Source organism: Schistocerca piceifrons, chromosome 4 (assembly GCF_021461385.2).
Source record: "Schistocerca piceifrons isolate TAMUIC-IGC-003096 chromosome 4, iqSchPice1.1, whole genome shotgun sequence".
Classification (NCBI taxonomy): Eukaryota; Metazoa; Arthropoda; class Insecta; order Orthoptera; family Acrididae; genus Schistocerca; species Schistocerca piceifrons.
In genome coordinates, this window is record NC_060141.1 from 372,605,164 (window position 1) to 372,624,387 (window position 19,224).

Here is a 19,224-nt window from a genome sequence, read left to right on the forward strand (position 1 = left end):
CCAATTATGAAAACATTCTGTTGGCATTCACCTACATAGGGAGAAATGATCATCACGATATAATAAGAGAAATAAGGGCTCACACAGAAAAATTTTAGTACTCATTTTTCCTGCACACCATTCGAGAGTGGAATGGTATAGAGACAGCTTGAAGATGGTTCAATGAACCCTCTGCTGGGCACTTTATTGTGAATAGCAGAGTAATCATGTAGATGTAGATCTGACAAACAGATTTCGGACACTATCTGTGACTGATGAAATCCTTGAGCCAGATGAAGTCATTTGCCCTGTTCCAGGGAAATTCTCTCAGCCTGGTATTCACAGATGGTGGGATTTCTGGTAGTTAATAATAAGGCTCCTTAGTGATGTGGCTGCAAAGGAGGGAAATGAATCAAATGTGCACTCTATATGCATCCCAGGAGTCATCCCAGATGTGGAGCAGGTGCTTCTGGATGCCATGAAGAGCACAGGGTGCAGCCAGCTGCATGTGGTGACTCATGTTGGTAGTGACAATGTATGTCACTTTGGATTGGAAGAGATAATCTGTGGTTGGAAAAGAACCAGAGCTCCAAGTGCTAATAGAAAGCACTGAAACTCAAATTGTTGTAAAAAGATATGGAAAGCTGGCTAAAACTGGAAGTAAGTTCAACTGAAATGTTTGCAAATGACCTAACCATGTTCAGAAAGGATAGATTAAATACAGTGGTGGAGTGTTTATTGCTGCCAGAATTAGTTTACCTTGCAGTGAAATGGAAGTAGATAGTTCCTGTGAGTTAGTATGCATAAGGAATAAATTAATAATTGGTTCCTTTTACCAACCCCTCACTCACATGATACAATTGCTGAACATTTCAAAGGAAACTTGAGTGTCATTCAAATAGGTACCACACATATAGTTACAGTTGGTGGTGATTTCATTCTACCCTCAATATGTTGGTGAAAAAAAATGTTTAAATTTGGTGGTGGGCATAAAACATCACCCAAAATTGTACTGAATGCCTTTTCAGAATTTTTTTTTTTTTAACAACTAGCTCAGGAGCCTGCTTGAAGTATAAATGGTTGTGAGAACATACTTGACCTCTTACTTATTTACTTACTTCTTGGCTCTACAGCCCTTGAAGAGCTTTGGCCTGCATCACAATATACTGCCATTCTACCCAGTCCATGGCTTTCCATCTCCATCCTCTGACACCCAGCTTTTCATGTCTTTTTCAGTTCTGTCCATCCATCTCTTTCTGGGACAACCCTTCTGTTGTTTGCCTCCAGCCTTGCTATCAAAAATCCTCTTACATGTTCTGTCTTCCTCCATTCTGACCAAGCGTCCTGTCCACTACTGTTTTCTTATTTTAATGGTGGTCACAATGTCAGATTCTTCAAAAAGTTGTTCTAGTTCTGCATTCATACAGATCCACCAACCCTCTTGATCATAGATCTCATGCAGAATCTTTCTCTCCCAAATATTAAGGATCCTTTCCTCAGTTGCAGTCGCGGTCCATGTCTTGACACCACCACAACTGATCTTCTAATTGTTTTATAAATGAGCATTTTAGATTTTCGTGACAGAATTGAGCTCCTAAGCATGGGTAGTGTGGCAAAGTAGTTTATGTTGTCTGCTGCAATTCTAGCTTTCACCTCACTGCTGATGTCATTTGTCTCTGAGACAGTTGATCCAAGGTACTTGAAGTCTCTCACCCTTTTAAACTCCTGATCAGCTATCCTGAGATTTTGTAGGTCTCATTGGTAGGTCACTGCCATAAATTTGATCTTTCTGACATTGACTGCCGTGCATCTTGCGACTAATGCCACATCGCCTGTTTAGGCTAAGTACTGCAGTGAGCAATTAAAAATGGTTCCACCTCTATCTGACTAATGACTGTTACTAGGCAGAGATTGAATAGCAGTGAGGAGATATTATCACCCTGTCTCAGTCCCTTCTTGATTTCCACTCCTCTAGAGATTTCGCCCCATATATTTATTTTACCATTGCTTTCACTGAATGTCATCATAGTAAGTTTAATGAGCTTCTTAGGTATTCCAGCCTCTTCCATTACATTTTGCAATGCCGCTCTTGAGATGCTTTCATATGCTTGTTCAAAATCGGTGTAAAGCTGGTTTATGTTTATATAATGTTCATAACATTTTTCCAAGTAGTATGCACTATGTGAATATCTGGTTGGTTATTGACCTATTTCTTCTAAAGCTGCTTTGCTAGTCTCCAATTCTCTCTTACAGATAGGGAGTAAGCCTCCCAGTTAGGGTCTTGGAGAACACTTTGTACGTAGTATTTAGCAGGGAGATTCTACAATAGTTCCAGCAGTTTAATTTACCTCCTTTCTCACATGTGGGGGACATTACAGCCGTTTTCCACTCCATGGCATGCCCTCCTCCTGCCAAATGCTCAGTATTACTTTATGTATTGCTTTCCACAGTGCTTCTGCACCATATTTGAGAAGTTCCATCCGGATCTAATCTTCTCCATGTGCCTTATTGTTTTTTAAGGTCTTAATAGGTCTTCCTCCAGTGTGGGTTCTCATGTTAAGACCTCTCATTGATAACAAGTTATTTCTGCCAGTTTTTCTCATTATAGCCCTTCTACTTCTGGGTTCAGGAACTCTTGGAAGTATTCCGCCCATCTGTCATGTATTTTATTACTCTCCCCTATCAAACCCCCTTTTTTACTTCTACACGTATTTATTCTGGTTTGAAACTTAACCTTTCCTTCTTCAGTCTTTCATTTCACATATTTGCTTCTCTTCTCCTAACTGTTCAATTTCTTATTTTCTAGTGTCTTTGCTTCTGTCTGCAAATCCTATTAACAACACAGCACTTCTCATTACATTTGTTCAGGTTTCTCTAGTTGTTATCTGAAATAATTTCATTTGTGCTATGTTTTGCTCATTACTTCTTCTCATACACTCTCCATCAAACCAGTTTGCTTTCTTTTGAGCACATACGTGTCCCAAAATCTCTTCAGCTACCTGTATCACTGCAGTCTTACATCATTTCCACATTATTTCTATATTTTCATTTAACGTGTCTTTACTGTTCCTAACCCCTCTTCTATTTTCATCTGATATGCCCTCCATTCTTCTTCTAACTTCAGTTTCTTAATGCCAAAACTCTTTTGTTTGTGGGCTTTTTGTTTACTCATTAGTGATATCCTTCACCTCTACTTAATTCTCACTAGGTGATGGTCTGAATTGCAGTCAGCTCCATGTTGGCTTCTAGCATCCATCATGTCCAGTCTGTGTCTTGGATCAATCAATATACGGTCCATCTGATTTCTAGTTTGTCCATCTGGTGTTATCCATGTCCGTTTGTCTATCTTTTCATGTGAGAACATGTACTGCTGACAGTCATATTTTTCCTTATTGCAAAATGAACAACTGTACGTCCTTTGTCATTTGATATTTCGTGGAGGCTAGGTCTTCCTACAGTTGGGTGATATGCAAGTCTCCTACTAATATCTTAACATCATGTTTGGGAGCCTGACCATACAACTGTTTTATCTTGCTATAAATCTTAGCCTTCTGTTGTTCATCTACCTTCTGTGTGGATGCACGTACATTTATCATTGTTATGTTGAAAAATTTTCCTCTTAATCTTAACATGGACATCTGTTCATTGATTGTTTCAAAGCACATCAACACAAGTTTCAGTTCTTTAGCAATCACAAAACCTGTTCCACATGTATTCGTGCTCCCACCACTATGGGGCTGTTGGTCTCCATTGGGTGCCTCCCCAGGTGGCAAATAGGAGAATGGTCTACAGATATGGAGGGTTCCAGGGAAATAAAATACCTGGGATGGACCAAAAACAGCAGGTATGAGGGCCAATGGCTTGGAACAAAGGCAGAGGAGCCCCAACCATCAACTTGATCTCTTAGCAACAAATTATCCCAACCAAATAAGGAGTATGATGAAAGATACAGGGATTAGTGACCACATGGTTGTTGTAGCTAGACTGAATACCATAATATCCAAACACACCAAAAATAAATGCAAAATACATCTATTTAAAAAAGCAGGTAAAAATTTGCTTGACACCTTCCTAAGAGACAGTCTCCACTCCTTCTAATCTGACCATGTAATCATAGACCAGATGTGGTTTAAATTCAAAGAAATGTTATCGATGGAAATTGAAAGATATATACGATGTAAATTAATAAGAGATGGTAATGATCCCCCACGACACACAAAACAAGTCAGAACACTATTGCACGAGCAAAAAGAAAAAAACATGCCAAATTTAAAAGAACACAAAATCCCCAAGATTGGTGAAGTTTTGCACAAGCTCAGAATTTAGTGCGAACTTCAATGCAAGATGTTTTTAATAGTTTCCACAACAAAACTCTGTCTTGAAACCTGGCAGAAAACTTTAAGAGATTTAGGTCATATGTAAAGTACATCAGTCACAAGACAATCAATAACTTGACTGTGTGATAATAAAGGTTGATGAAAGCACCACCAATTTAAAGTTACTAATCACTGTTTTCCGAAATTCCTTCACAAAAGAAAATGAAGTAAATACTCCAGAATCTGAATCACGAACAACTGCCAACTTCGAAGCAGATATCCTTGGCGTAGAGAAACGGCTTAAAACACTTAAGAAAGGCAAGGCTTCTGGACCAGATTATGTACCAATCATGTTCCTTTCACAGTATACTGATACAGTAGCTCCATATGTTGCACAACCACTTGTTTGTAGAAAGGTCCATACTCAAAGACTGGAAACTTGCATAAGTCATACCAATACCCAAGAAAGGAAATGGGAGTAATCTGCTGAATTACAAACCCATATCACTAACGTCAGTTTGCAATAGGATTGAGGAACATACACTATGCTCGAACATTACGAATCACCTCGAAGAAAATGATTTATTGACAGTAGTGAACCCAGATTCAGAAAATATCTTTCTTGTGATCCACAATTAGCTCTTATTCTCATGAAGTAATGAGTGCTATTGACAGCAAATGTCAAACTGACACCATATTTTTAGATTTCCAGAAGATTTTTGACACTATTTCTAACAACAGATTTCTAATTAAATTGCATACCTATGGAATATCATCTCAGTTGTGTGACTGGATTCATGACTTCCTGTCAGAAAGGTCACAGTTCATAATAATTTATGGAGAGTCATTGAGTAAAACAAAAGGGATATCTGGCTTTCCCCAAGGAAGTGTTGTAGACCCTCTGTTGTTCTTGATCTACATAAATGATTTGTTTGCAGATGAAGCTGTTGTTTACTATCATGTAAAGGCATCAGACAATGAAAACAAATAGCAAAATGATTTAGACAAGGTATGTCTATGGTGCAAAAAGTGGCAATTGACTCTAAAAATCACAAAAAGTGTGAAGTCATCCATGCCAGCACTAAAAATAATCTGTTAAATTTCAGTTCCATGATAAATCACATAAACCTAAGGCTGTAAACTCAACCAAATACTTAGGGATTACAGTAGCAAATAAATTGGAACAATCACATAGATACAGTTGTGGGGAAAGCAAACGAAAGACTGTGATTATTGGCACAACACTTAGAATATGTAACAGGTCTACTAAAGAGACTGCTCACACTACACTTGTCTGCCCTCTTCTGGAGTATCACTGTGCAGAGTGAGATCCGCATCAGATAGGACTGACAGATGACATTGAAAAAGTTCAGAGAAGGGAATCTTGTTGGTATTATCGTGAACTAGGGGAAAGGGTGCCACGGGTATGATACACGAATTGGAGCGGCAGTCATTAAAACAAAGACTTTTTCACCACGGCAGGTCCTTCTCATGAAATTTCAATCACCAACTTTCTCCTCAGAGTGTGAAAACAATTTGTTTATGCCCACCTACACTGGGAGAAATGACCATCATAAGAAAATAAGATAAATCAGAGTTTGCACAGAAAGATTTAAGTGTTGGTTTTTCCTGCACGCTGTTCAAGAGTGGTATGGTAGAGAAGTAACTTAAGTCAGTTCGATGAACCCTCTGCCTGGCACTTAATTGTGAATTGCAGAGTATTCATGTAGCTGTAGATGTATATGGCCAACATTGCTTAACTTCTGTGATCAGACAGGAACTGGAGCACTCAACAAAGCGAGGTCACTGGCTTGTTTAATAATAACAGATATAATAGTACCCACAGCTAATACATCACTGTTACATGTGTGGTTCAGTTTGGGCCATTTGCCTAATGAACTGAGCCATCAACATACACAATTATACTGGCCTTACAACACAACATTTCAACATTGTATGCTAGAGAAGCCAAGTGAGCAGCAGTCATTCCCTATCACTCACTTTCAACACTGTTTGGTCCCATTCTCTTTCATGCAGGCAAGCACTCACAAGTTGTGACTCAACAGGTGTAGGCCCCCTTCTTAGATACATCACAACACAAGGTGTAGAGGAAATGCTGTGTGCACAGCAACTTCATAGCCTAAATGCATTTGCATGTGTTCTGCATGGCTATGCAAACCACAAAGACTGCTATGTCATTAGACAAGATAGTGTCGGTCATTATAGTAACTTCTGCCAAGCTGAGAAAAGTTTATTCACTGTCTTTCTTGAAAATCACAAACTGAGTGAACACTGTGGATCAGGCACATACCCACACTTCTTCATTATAGAATTTGTGGTACTTGATGACAGCTGAATTGTTTGGCTGCTTCAGTCAGATAAGTCATTAATACTTGTGGTCTCATATTCTGCCCTAAACATTACATGCCACATTAGCAGGTAATGCTGTATACAACCCAGTGCTTATACACTTTAAGGAACATTGTTAGAAGTCCAGAAAGCAAACACACATCAACAGGTGAATTTGATACCAGGTAATGAACAAAAGAACAAACAAGAGTGAATTGTCAACAATACCCCATGGCCTGGTTGAATGTAAACATTGGACAGATCCAAGACCATAAACAAAAGCAATTGAAAGAGACACTATGTAACTCAATGAAAGTCAGTGCATAAAAGTGGACTCGTCAATCTAATTGATTATCCGAAAATATATCTTCTGCAAGTCATACCAGCAAAACACCAGGAATCACATTAATTATGGCTATTATAAATGATGATGTTTTCCTCCTTCCCTGTTACCTCTTTCTTCACTCTTGTGACAACTACGTTATGAACTCAGTCATGTTAGTTCAGCTGAATAATTAGAAGCATAGAAAACTTTTGCCCTCCACTGTTCTATGAATGTATAGCCTCTGTTTTGTGAGTTCAATATTTTTATTCAGTTACGTAATATTATTATTTGAGGGATCAGGCAAGAACCAGTCTACTGAAATCCTAAATGGATATGAAATATCTGCTTCAGTATAATGCCCATGTTTATTCATACCCGGTTATTGGTTGTCATCCTAACCTTGCTTCAGCACTTAGCATCTGAATCTGTTACTTAACTAACTGTGACTATCATGCAAGTACTTGTGCTGAAAGAGTTCACAGCACTAGTATTTGATAAAATTATTTATATGATATTATAAGCTTTCATATAATTATAATAATGCTTGTAGGAAATGCTATGTAAAGAGTAGCCCTCTTGAACAACTTTTTATTCCAAACAGTACTGATACTCAAAATATACAGTCCACTGGTTACATCGATATTTAAAAGTGCAGAATGATCTTCAAATTGCTTGCAGTACATTACATTTTAATATATTATCACAAAGGTGTAAATCTGAACATTAAGAGATAGACAGTTACCTAGAACTGGATACCAAGAACTATATTTACACATATCTTGAATTTTTCATGTATGAAAGACTTAAGGAACTGTTGATAGTTTTACTAAATAGACTACCAAATAAAACAGACTTTTTTTCAATTGCAAGTCCTACTCACATGTGCATAAGAATTCAAATCAAAATCTACCTTTTTGCCAAAAGAGGAATGACTCAGGGAGGTTTCTTACTGTTGCATAGGAAATATTTTTTTCTAAAAAGAGTTTAAAAGAAAAGTAAGAAAGTGCCTTTATCTATATTTCCTTCATGGAACCCCAGTGACATACTTGGGAAGGCCTGACTCAGCAACATGGAGCAATGTTTAAGGCACTGAACACACATTCGGAAGGAACTGGGTTCAAATCCCCTTCCATTCATCCAGATTTAGACACTGTTAAATTAATGAAGGTGAATGGTTGAGTGCCTTATGAAACAATGCAGCTCATTTCTGTGTCTTTGTTAACCCTAGGTCTGTGCTCCATCTCTGATGAATTTACAATCAACATGATTATCTATAAATATGGAAATGCATCAATCACATATGACACTATTCAACACATCTAGGTTATTGAAATGTGACATTGGCATGGTGAAATCTGTGGAAAACAACAATTTCTGAAATGCCAATAAGAGTTTTACTTCTTACACTGCAATCGATTCCCAATACATCTCTGTAACAGACATTAATCTATTCTGTTGAACAAGGGGTCATAGGTCTTTGAAAAAAACGATTGATCATATCTGTGAGAGAAGCTCCATGTAAATTTTGGTTGCCGTTGTAGTAAAAATTCTCTTTGCTCCATTAGACTTCTCAAGGATGGCTATCAGAGTGGGTTCACGGAGAAATTAAGAGACAATTTCAGTTCCTCGTTTATAACAGACAGTAGCCAGAGTTTTATATCTAATGAAACTAACATTAATGCAATACTACATCCTAATAAAACAAATATCTTCATTTGTAATGGAATATTTTGTCTACAGATAATACAGCAAGCAATGAGTACATTACTTCAAAGCTGGTTTCTTATTATGTACATAATGACCCATCCTTCTCCTACATAATATAATATATAACAATTTGATTACCTTAATCTGTAGCTCAAATTAATTTGGAGTATTTCACAATGAAGGTATAAAAACAAAATAAGCTACAACAATAAGAGAGGTATTACCAAATGTCCTGATTAGAAAGTAGAAAAAATTACTGGGGAAAAAAGTGTTGCTCACAGTATTAGTGCCTGTAGAAACAGCATATATATAAAGACAGCAAAAGCACTCCCTATACAAAAGATAACACATCTGTCTGTGAATCATGGCAATCAGCCTGTGCACTACAAAAAAACATATGTCTCAGATTCATGTTGTCTCAACATCTTGCAGTTAGCTATGGCATAGATGCAAATGTGAGTAGGAAAACACCTGCAAAATATGGTAAAGAGGAACTCACTGTATGTACATGAATTCCAGGACAAAAAACACAGTCAGCTGTACCTATAACATTCTTCCTGATAATACCGCACTGCAAATAATCTTATGTTATATGATTATAAAATAATCTTATGTTACATATTATGAAAATATTTTGTAGTGTTAAAACATCGGTATCTGAAGTTTAAGTGTGCGTACATATTAAATTACATATGTTCAGGTACATAAATTTTACCTTATTAAGAATACTCCTTTGATTTTTACAAGAGAAATTTAGCTGACATAAAGCTACAAGAAGTTATAATCTATGTACAGATGAAGAGACACTGTCTAAGATGTTAACCCTGGAGAAATCTTAACAGGATGAAAAACAAATATTTATTCTACTGGTCATATTGAGAATATCTGTAAGAACTTCACTGAATAAGTACAGTTCGATCACAACAAGAAAAAGTTCAGAAAGACATTTTCAAAATTTATGATAAGAAATTCAACAGAAATAAGTGGTTTCCAAATTGAAAAATCTCTGTCACCATCCAAGTAATTTAATTAACACCTGATACCTATCATTGTAGATTGTTTGCATGCACAGTAAGTACTAAATGGTGTATTAAACAAATTTATTTTAAAAGAATGTGATATTATATTTTCTTAAAACTGTGATTGTAGCACAAAACAAAAATATATAATTTCTTGTCATAAAATAAACAGTCATTGATAACCATCTCTTCAGTGTAGGAAGCTTGATTAGAACTATCAAACTGCTAATCGTCATCAACATTTGATAAATTATTGCATGGAGTATGGAATTATTCCATCTGTATTTTACCAGAAATATGTAACACAGTAGCATATGGCAGTAAATATGGAAAACAAAATGACAAACACATCAATCATATAAAAGTTAATTTAAAGGAACAGCTTCCACATGATCCATTCTGAAAGACACTTCAACTACATAAGTTAACACACGCACACACACACATACACAGTACTATCCTCTCAGGTTGGAGGAGCTGAAGGGAAGAGGGGGAGGAAGAGGGGGTGGGTGAGGGAGTGGGAGGATGGATGGATAGATAGATAGAATGTGGGGAGGGAGGGGGGTGGGGGGAGGGAGGGTGGTTGGTTGGTTTGGGGAAGGAGACCAGACAGCGTGGTCATCGGTCTCATCGGATTAGGGAAGGATGGGGAAGGAAGTCGGCCGTGTCCTTTCAGAGGAACCATCCCGGCATTTGCCTGGAGTGATTTAGGGAAATCATGGAAAACCTAAATCAGGATGGGCGGAGGGGGGAGGGAGGGAAGGAGGGAGGGAGGGATGGGGGAGGGGGGGAAGGAGGGACGGAGGGAGAGGAGGGGGTGAGATGCTAGTTTTTCTTAACAAGAAAAATGGATCCTTTTCATACTCCAAAACACACAAATCCTAATTATATTCTCTTCTGCCTTCCCTAACATTCAAAACATTTTGTTTCAAAGCACATTTTTCACCACTTAATGTGACTGATAACAGCCAAAACCTTTTTCCTTTACAATGTCTGCAAAATAACATGCTCCTCCTCCTAGTCTATCTTATGTGAATCAAGAACTCATAAAAAGTTACACATAATAAAATTTCCTAACACCTACCACAGCAGTTCATTGCAAAAAGTTGACCACAACTCTTGGAATAAATCACACAAGGAAATTACTGCAGCAAATAAAGACGCTTTTTTTCAAAAGTACAGTCATATCTATCACATTTGTCCAGTTTCAGGGCATACTCTACCATGAATTGTTTCTGCAGGTTCTACACAATATAATTTAACACTACCTCTAAACAAACAAGCATCATAGTTCCTATTTGAAATGCAAAGAAAGGTATTCAACAATCACAGACTCATTTCTGTTAACTCTTGGTTTTCATCAAGCATTAAGAAATGCTTTACTAAAAAGGAAAATTAAGGGGAAGAGGAGAGAGCAAAAACCCCTGAAAGCCTCTGACATAAGTAAAATAGAAACATAAGGAGAGAAAGAAGACCATTTAATGATAGTTAAAATGCACAGGAAGACATCTGGAAGAAGATTGGAAAGCATGCTCCAAATACAATACACTAAATATCAAGAAAGCACTATTGCTTATTCCACCTGAAAGTGGTTGTACTGTCCAAAACTGAATGCCAGAACATAATGGGCCTAAATAATCATATAAATGGTGACTTCTCAAGTAATTCACAAGAAAAACGAAGGAAGAATGCCATATCTAAACGTCACAGATATAAGTATTGAGTGATTTAGAACAATGGATCAATACAGAATTTAAAGGAAAGAGAAGAGGAAGTACTAGAAGTGATGACTGGTTTTACAACAGTTTAAGTATCAAAGGTACAATTACTGAAATAGTTTGGATCTCTTAACACTCAGCGAAGTTGTGTGTAGAATTTGGTTAGCAACTAAGTTAGTAAGTCTTTTAGTACTATTCAGTGCTATTCGCATAATGGATAGTCAACAAGTCTGGCAAGAGACATCTGTGGGGTCATCACTGATCATAATTCTCAGTTAGTTCTGAGCATACAACAGAGAAAAGGTTACAAATGAGGTTAAGAATTATTTCCTTTCAGCGAATTAGGTTATCATATAGCTGCACCTACATTCCTTTTTTTTAATCAGTTGTTAATAATTCTGACTAGCTTTAATTTTTTATTAAAAACACTTAAGTTTCACTAATTAAAACAAAATGTTATAATAGATCGTTGGTACATAAACAGCAAACATCTTTCAACAGTTTGTTGAAACAAACATGTTTAAATATAATTTGTGCTTGCATGACTACTTTTTCGTTTATAAGTTACTGTACAACAGTATGAAATATAGTACCCTCTGTAGTAAATTACACCATAATGTGTTCCTTGATTAGAATAGCACCCATAAATCTTCAATTACATGCATCAAAATATAATAATAATAATAATAATAATAATAATAATAATAATAATACAATAATCTCAGGAATGTAAAAAAAATCAATCACTAAAAGAAATAACCTTGGGAGAACACATTTTGGAATGGAATGGGTGCATGGAATGGAAAAAATGAAGATACAAATGTTGTAGGAAATTTCTTGTACAATTTAAATACTTTAGGATGAAAGGACACCACTCACCAAAAGAGGATAACTCTGAAAGCTAGCAAGTTTTCCACCTTTTGTGTGTGTGCCTATAGACAACTCAACACTTCCGCTTCTTGGCAAGTGTCTCCTTTAACACTGAAGTATTTGCAAAAATTAGGATACTATTGTTACAATTGTGAGAATAAACCAGGAAAAAACACCACTCCATCAAAAGGAAAATACAGCATAATGAGAGAAAACTAAAGGTATGGCAGTTAATGTTAATCAAATAAAAGCTAATCACAAAATCTATCACCATTATGTTATTAGTATTTTGTGGCACTTTACAGATCCTTCTAAGAAAATCCAAATTTTCAAATGGACATCTTAATATTCAGATGGATTTAAAAATGGCCTCCGCTTAAAAAGAAAAATAGGTTCCACACGTATGTAACAAGAGGTGAAAATATCCTGGTTTAACAATATCTGTTTTCGCTGTCATTCTATTATGCATACTGGTACCTTAACATTTAGAGTCAGTTTTTTATAATTTTACAATATGACTGATTCACAATATATGAACACCGGCAAAAAATTGAACAAAGATACAATTACATCAAAAATGGCTGTAACATCAAACTATTATTTCATCTGACAGTTGTATACGTAATTACAGTAGAAACGTGATTTAATACATCTTCAATGTAGAGATTTAATAAGGTTCTGTCACAGTAACTGTAGCTCAGGGTTTTTAGGTACTATACATGATTAATTTCTCCCAGAAACATAACTCCAGTCTCCCGGCTGGGGGGAATGTGCTTCCCCTTTAATTGCATGTCTGAGTTGAATATGCACTCAGACGAAATATCCAGACATACCGTAGATGATCAACACATGGTAAACCATCGAAGCCATTGTAATAAGAACGGTGCTTTAAATTGTCTAAACCATGAACTGTACTAAATTTCCAACAAAAATGTGTTGAGCAAATGGTTTAGTTTTGACATTACAATGACATTTTCTCAAAACAAAATCATATGAGTGTGTGTGAGGTAGCAATAAGAAACTTCTTTGTATCAACAGTAGTAGAACTTTTATGTATCATGTAGGTGTAATGTAGAGATTTTTTTGTTGAAAAAACAATGTTTTTTTTTTCAATAACAATGTTAAAAACAGCATGAAAGTTAACACTACACCTGTACAAATCACTCTAGTTTAAATGGACAAACTTTTAGATCTAAATTTAATCTTTTGATGTCTTCATTCAGTTCTTTCAGTTCTGCAGATCCATCAGTGCCATATTTTGAAAACGCTAATTCTCTTATGCTTAAGCAGTTCTTAGCAAGATACACAACTGTACACATTTTTATATCACAGCCTAACAGTAAATAAAATTTTTTCAGGTGATGAAGAGGATTATATTTTAGGACATGGAAAAGAATAGGCTCTATTGGATCAAAATGGTTTCTCTTAAAGATGGACAGTTTTTCTATGTGTTTGGCATTAATCAGAAGTAGAGGAATGATGTCTTTAGGTATCCAGTCAGTACCTTCAATTTTAAGACATTCTAAATTACTGAAAAGCACTTGACTGCATGTTGTAAAACTGCTTGGCATCTCACACACTCTGCCTAAATATTTCCATGTATCTTTCTCTCTGAGTGAAAGGCTTTTTAAATTTGGGCAAGTCTCTCCAATTATGCGTACATGCTTAGGGTGTAAAATATTTCCTGATCGCAACCTTAGGCTATGTAGAGCTTTTCCTTTTTCTATCAAGAATTGAACCATCTCATCACAAAATGGGAACTGGTCTAATTCAAGCACAACTAATTGAAGACTACTGTTTGTTAAAGTATTTAGAATCTCAGGAGCAATAATGTCACTTTGCACCCCCAAGCACAAATGATGCAAGTTAAGACACAACCTTGCAATAGCTTGAGTGTGTTTAACATCAGCAATGTAGTCACTGATACAGGTAAGAGGTAGATAGTCAATGTCATCCATTTCTTCACCAAGAACAATACCCATGTAATTGTAGGAAATGGATTGCAACTGAGGAAGAGACTTCACGAGGCCTCTTATACCAGCAGGTGTCATCATTTTGCCACCAACATGACTACGAATTATCTTGTTCATAGTGATGTATTTCAGAAGTTTACAGTTTTTCAAATGATGTAAACCATCATCTGACACAAAGAATTTTAGTTTCAATGCATTAAATGGATAAGAATTTATTTTTCCTTTGTCTGGTTCCAACCTTGACACAATATTGATTTGTTCCAATTTCAAGCAAGTTCTGCCCACAACTTCTAATATCTCATCTGTACAAGCTAAATGCATGTCCAGGACCACAATGTTTTGTAATTTGCTTAACTGTGTTACCCAGAATGAGTCACCCGATCCAATTTTTTTCTCATCAGACGTCTCACTTATGAAGAATTTCCTCATATTTTTGTGTATGTATATGGAGAGACTTATTCGTGGATCATAATTCTGTGTGCTGTGTGCTGAAAACCTTCTGCGGTCGCATATGTCATCCAGTAAAATGCCTGGAATGTTTAGCAGTAAGTAACTCTGCAGCTCCTGGGCAGCAATTCTGCAAAATTCGTCATCATAATTTCCATATCTGTCATGAATATTCTGACAAGAATTTGCTATTAACAATTCTGCTTCCTCCAAGCACAGTTTATACAACGTTTGAGGTAGTTTACGACGTGGCATTGTTGACATACAACTCCTGCAAAAAAATGATTTTGAGTCAAAGCTTCCTGTGTACAAAATACAAATTTATCTAGTTCTATGAATAATAATTAATACTGCATATTCTAATTTTGTAAACAACAGCACATAATAATTACGTTGTTACCACAAATGATTTATGAGCTTTTGAACACTGGAAAAAATGTCTCACCTGACTAATCGTCAATCTAATGGCTGGTACTCAATAAAAAAAAACAACAAATGAGGAATGTGTGCATAACTATTTAGCACATCACATCTTGAACATTTTAAACCATTTACATAGATTTTGATGTGTTATCTGCCTTTCCAGGAGACAACTTACGTGTATCTACACCCTTCATAGTTGCACGAAGCCAGGTTCCTGCAACAAAATAGTATACTGGAGCAAAACACAGCAAAACGGGTAGGCATGAGAATCCGATGATGATTAGTTAAGCATATTTACTGTTACATGGCTTTGTTATATAGCTACGAAGGTTGCAGCGTTTGCCGCTCAACTGCAACGTTAACTTTTATTCCTTTGAAGACTGTCGCATTACAGTCATTGAGTTGTTTGATAGAATGTACGCTTAACACTAGATAATTTCATAATATGGAAGTCACAGAGTTGTTGCCACATACTTGCTCGCATTCACTAGAATACTGAAGCCAGTATTTCGTGACGGAAGATACCACATTACTTCACAATATTGAAGAATAAAGGAAAGCCATATTTCATCCATCATTTCAACGCTCTATTTATTTTTAGTCACAAATCAAAACAGTCATCTGCAATATGGGAAATTGATTTATTAGGGGTCTCTACAGGAGGGGCACATCTTCAGTAATATGTTTTATTTGGGCGTATCCGAACACTGCAGACACAATTCGGACTTTTCATGTAATATTTTGCCAGTCCGCGAACAGTAATTCAAAGCGGCTTAGAATAAAAGCCACACATATCAACATCCCCCCTCCAACAACTTTCAGCAGAATCACGATTGACGATACACAATTTGTTTTTGTTTTGATGTGAGACATAAATATATCTGAACAAAGATACTGTAAATTACCTGTATATGCATAACATCTGTGAACCACACACTCATCCACATGTAGTACTACCAACACTATCTTCATACTTAAACAAAACACCGAGACTACATCTCTTTGTTTATAAACCGTTAAATAGTACTGTTTTATCCATACCAGTATGAGAATACTGCGGCTGTTTCCATAAATATCACAGACTGATTTCAGAGTGAAATAAATCACTTATTCAGAAAGTGCTGTTGCTCGCAGCTTGTTTTTCTTCGGTGAGCCATCAGTAGTGTAATGGACGAGTGATACTATTTTTAATTACTGATTATACTGCAAAATGACTTGTTGGAAATAATAGAACAAGGGAATAAATTTTCAACTGTTTTCCCGTGACGCACTGAAAATGGGGTATTGAATTTCGACCATAGAAGGTCGAAGATACTCGCAATATATATGTAATCTGTGATTATGGCGGGAGATTGTGAGGTTGAAATGGACAAATGGTAATATGAGGGATTGAAGAAGCTTAAAAAATATAGTTGGAAGGAAGAATGTTGTGGAAAAGCCAATGAAGCCCAAAGACATTGATACATTACTGTTGCTTGGGTCACTTGATGTCAATCATTCCATTTTTCTTTATCAGGTTCGGTTTACAAATTTTATATTGAGTCATTTAAGTCTCAAATTACATATAGAAGGAAATTTCCACTACATGCTCTTCTCTTTTCACGTAAAATAAGATGCTGTGTGTGAGTTGACCTGTTTGTTTGCGAAGACGGACAGCGTTAATTTTGTAGTGCAATGTAGTAATTTATTTACTTTTCAGTGCTACACTGTTTTTCGGCTTACTGCAAGAAAAATTCCCACCATGTATATTGACATAAATAAATACGCAGGCTATTAACGAAGAGAGCATAGGTACTTGGTCGTGCCCGTGGTGAAGGAACGATCGCGACATTGGAAAACCAAAATTAGGACGACTGGACACGAGTATGATCTTACAGTATCGGAGGCCAGTGCCTTACCAAATGACCTTGGTAAATGTAGATCCAAATGAGCTCTTGTTCTCTGATCATCTGTCGTAACTATTTGTGGCTTATTCATTGGTATTCACCATAGAGCGTGTAACTGACTGCTAGATGAATACACATGACACAGCAAGGATACCCAGTTGTGTTTTAAAGATTTCCTGAACTTCACCACTAGTTTTGAATTACTTTTCTTATGGCCTTTCCTGGAATATGAAAATTATTTTGTGTTGTGCAGTTGGTCGCCATAAAGCATTGTCATATCTAAGAGTAGTAGAATGTATGCAGGAATGGTATGCCACGACAAGGCACTGCCTCACTATTGGACCCTAAAGGAGAACGTGCTGATGAATTTTTCATTGCAAGCATCTTTGTGTTTATTCCATATCAGTTGCCAATCAATACTCAACCTGAAAAGTTTTTATTTGCGACACAGTTTATAATTTTTTCATTTGTTTAACATGTAGTAATGTACTGTAATTGAGACTCAGTGTATACAGGTATAGGCAGAACTTTTCTTTGAAGAAAATTAATCCATGAAATAATTTACATTGTGTGGATTTTGTCATCCAAAATATTGAAAATTTAACAGCTTGAAATTAATTTCTTACACAGTAATTGATAATGAATTTCCTTTTACCGGAATTATATTTGTTTTTTAGCCTTAGCTAATTATTATTTCTGTATATGTGGCTTGTATAGTACAGAACTTCCTAAAATTAAGTAACCTGTTTTAATTACTGTATAAAAACTTTTATTTTGTAAATAGTCTTCTAGTTTTGTTTTCAAACATCAAGGAAATATTAACCTGCTAGCAGCAGATAAACAGCAGTTACCTGATGTAACTGGGGAAGCAGCAGCATTTTTTCAAAGTAGCAGCTTTCATTCAAATTTACATGATGAAATTTATCCTGCAAATATACGAATATCACTAGACAGTATACTTACATTTTATTTTTGATGAAATAATCCAATTAAGTTTCTGCAATTTCCTTGCCCTTTTTAAATGTATGCCTTGACTTGTTGCACATCCCTGTAGGTTCTGCTCTTTGATGAGGTCTACAGAACATGACGAATGGTTGATGAGTTGTGACATGGTCACAACGAAAATCCACCATTATCCAGAAAATGTATTTATTCCAATTACAGATGATAATATTTTACACCAGAGTTAGGACTAATTTCATTCTGTGAGACTACCTTCAGATTAAATAAAAGCAATTTTCTGATCACGAGGAGTCAGCATATGTAAATATGGTAAAGTCAATGTTATTAACCTAACAACCTTTGCCATTTGTATATGTAGAGAAGTAGGTAACAGATAGGGCACTCTAACAGACAAGTTGACACTTAACAGCATCTTACCACTTCAAAGATATATTGACTCAACATATTTGTTAGTATAGCGTGCACTGGACATATGTATATTGGTGTATAAAAATGACCAAGTTTGTTTAGCATATTATTTACACATGTTGGCTCAATGTGGAATAAATATAAATAAAAAAAGAATCATTAAATAAATGAATGAATGTGACAGAACTGTTTCCCCTAATTAAGCTGAAGTTTGTGTTATTTTTTCTTCATGTGCAATGTTAATTTATTACATGCTGACCTGTAGTAAACACGAACCAATGTTCCATTTGTCTTTTCAAATGAAAGTTCTGGTTTTTCATCAGTGGGTGTAATGTTGCTGTTAACAGCAAAGAGAATTTTTCTTCCTTGACATATGTTACCTAGGAAATTACTTATATATACTACGAACTGCATTAATTGATTCACTACAAGGTCTGATAATTGATTCACTATAAGTTCAACAATGTAGGAAGAGATAGATTGATATGCTAGTTACTGTAAAGGACACATCAGGTTGCCGACAGGCACAGTTAAGACTCTTGCATAAAAAAAAGGGATAATAGTGTGTGGGTGGGGGAGAGACAAACACCCTCTGGTGGAATGTGCAGGGACTAGAATGCAAATAGGTGCAGTATCAGGAGAGTGTGGGGCAGGGTGGTGGTGGTGGGGGGGGGGGGGAGAAAGGAGAGGAGCAGGGAAAGAAAGGTGTGTGTGTGTGGGGGGGGGGGGGGGCAGAGGTGGGAGACAAAAAAGGGGAGGAGATGATAGGACAGAGGGGGTTGAATCTGTTGGGTGGAGGATGTAGGTACAGTGTGTTTCCAGAGGTTGAGGCCAGTATAAT

At 36.3% G+C, this 19,224-nt stretch overlaps 2 protein-coding genes across 5 annotated transcripts in view; one reads left to right on the plus strand and one right to left on the minus strand.

Annotated features, from left to right (window-relative positions):
• Positions 1-10,488: 10,488 nt before the first annotated feature.
• On the minus strand, positions 10,489-15,966 carry LOC124795304. Of its 2 annotated transcripts, XM_047259274.1 has the most exons (3): positions 15,601-15,966; positions 15,149-15,340; positions 10,489-14,974 (listed from the first exon to the last, which is right to left on the minus strand). In XM_047259274.1, exon 3 carries the CDS (start codon positions 14,965-14,967, stop codon positions 13,444-13,446), a length of 1,524 nt encoding a protein of 507 aa, XP_047115230.1. In that variant the 5' UTR covers positions 14,968-14,974; positions 15,149-15,340; positions 15,601-15,966; the 3' UTR covers positions 10,489-13,443. The 2 variants fall into 2 exon arrangements, with proteins under 2 accessions (XP_047115230.1, XP_047115229.1); XM_047259273.1 differs by having other exon boundaries at positions 15,149-15,966.
• Positions 15,967-16,448: 482 nt separating this feature from the next.
• The window catches only part of LOC124796261, a 53,071-nt gene continuing 50,295 nt past the window's right edge, over positions 16,449-19,224 (plus strand). Inside the window, exons 1-2 of one of the 3 annotated variants that reach the window (XM_047260369.1) lie at positions 16,509-16,642; positions 16,826-17,036. In XM_047260369.1, the coding sequence (XP_047116325.1) occupies positions 16,992-17,036 (45 nt within the window). In that variant the 5' untranslated portion in view covers positions 16,509-16,642; positions 16,826-16,991. Of the gene's footprint in view, positions 16,643-16,825; positions 17,037-19,224 lie in introns of all 3 variants that reach the window. The other 2 variants (XM_047260368.1, XM_047260370.1) reach the window with 2 other exon arrangements.

Bases quoted from the DNA above. Each gene is read 5' to 3' on its own strand.
- LOC124795304 (XM_047259274.1), bottom strand. From the start codon at position 14,967: ATGTCAACAATGCCACGTCGTAAACTACCTCAAACGTTGTATAAACTG.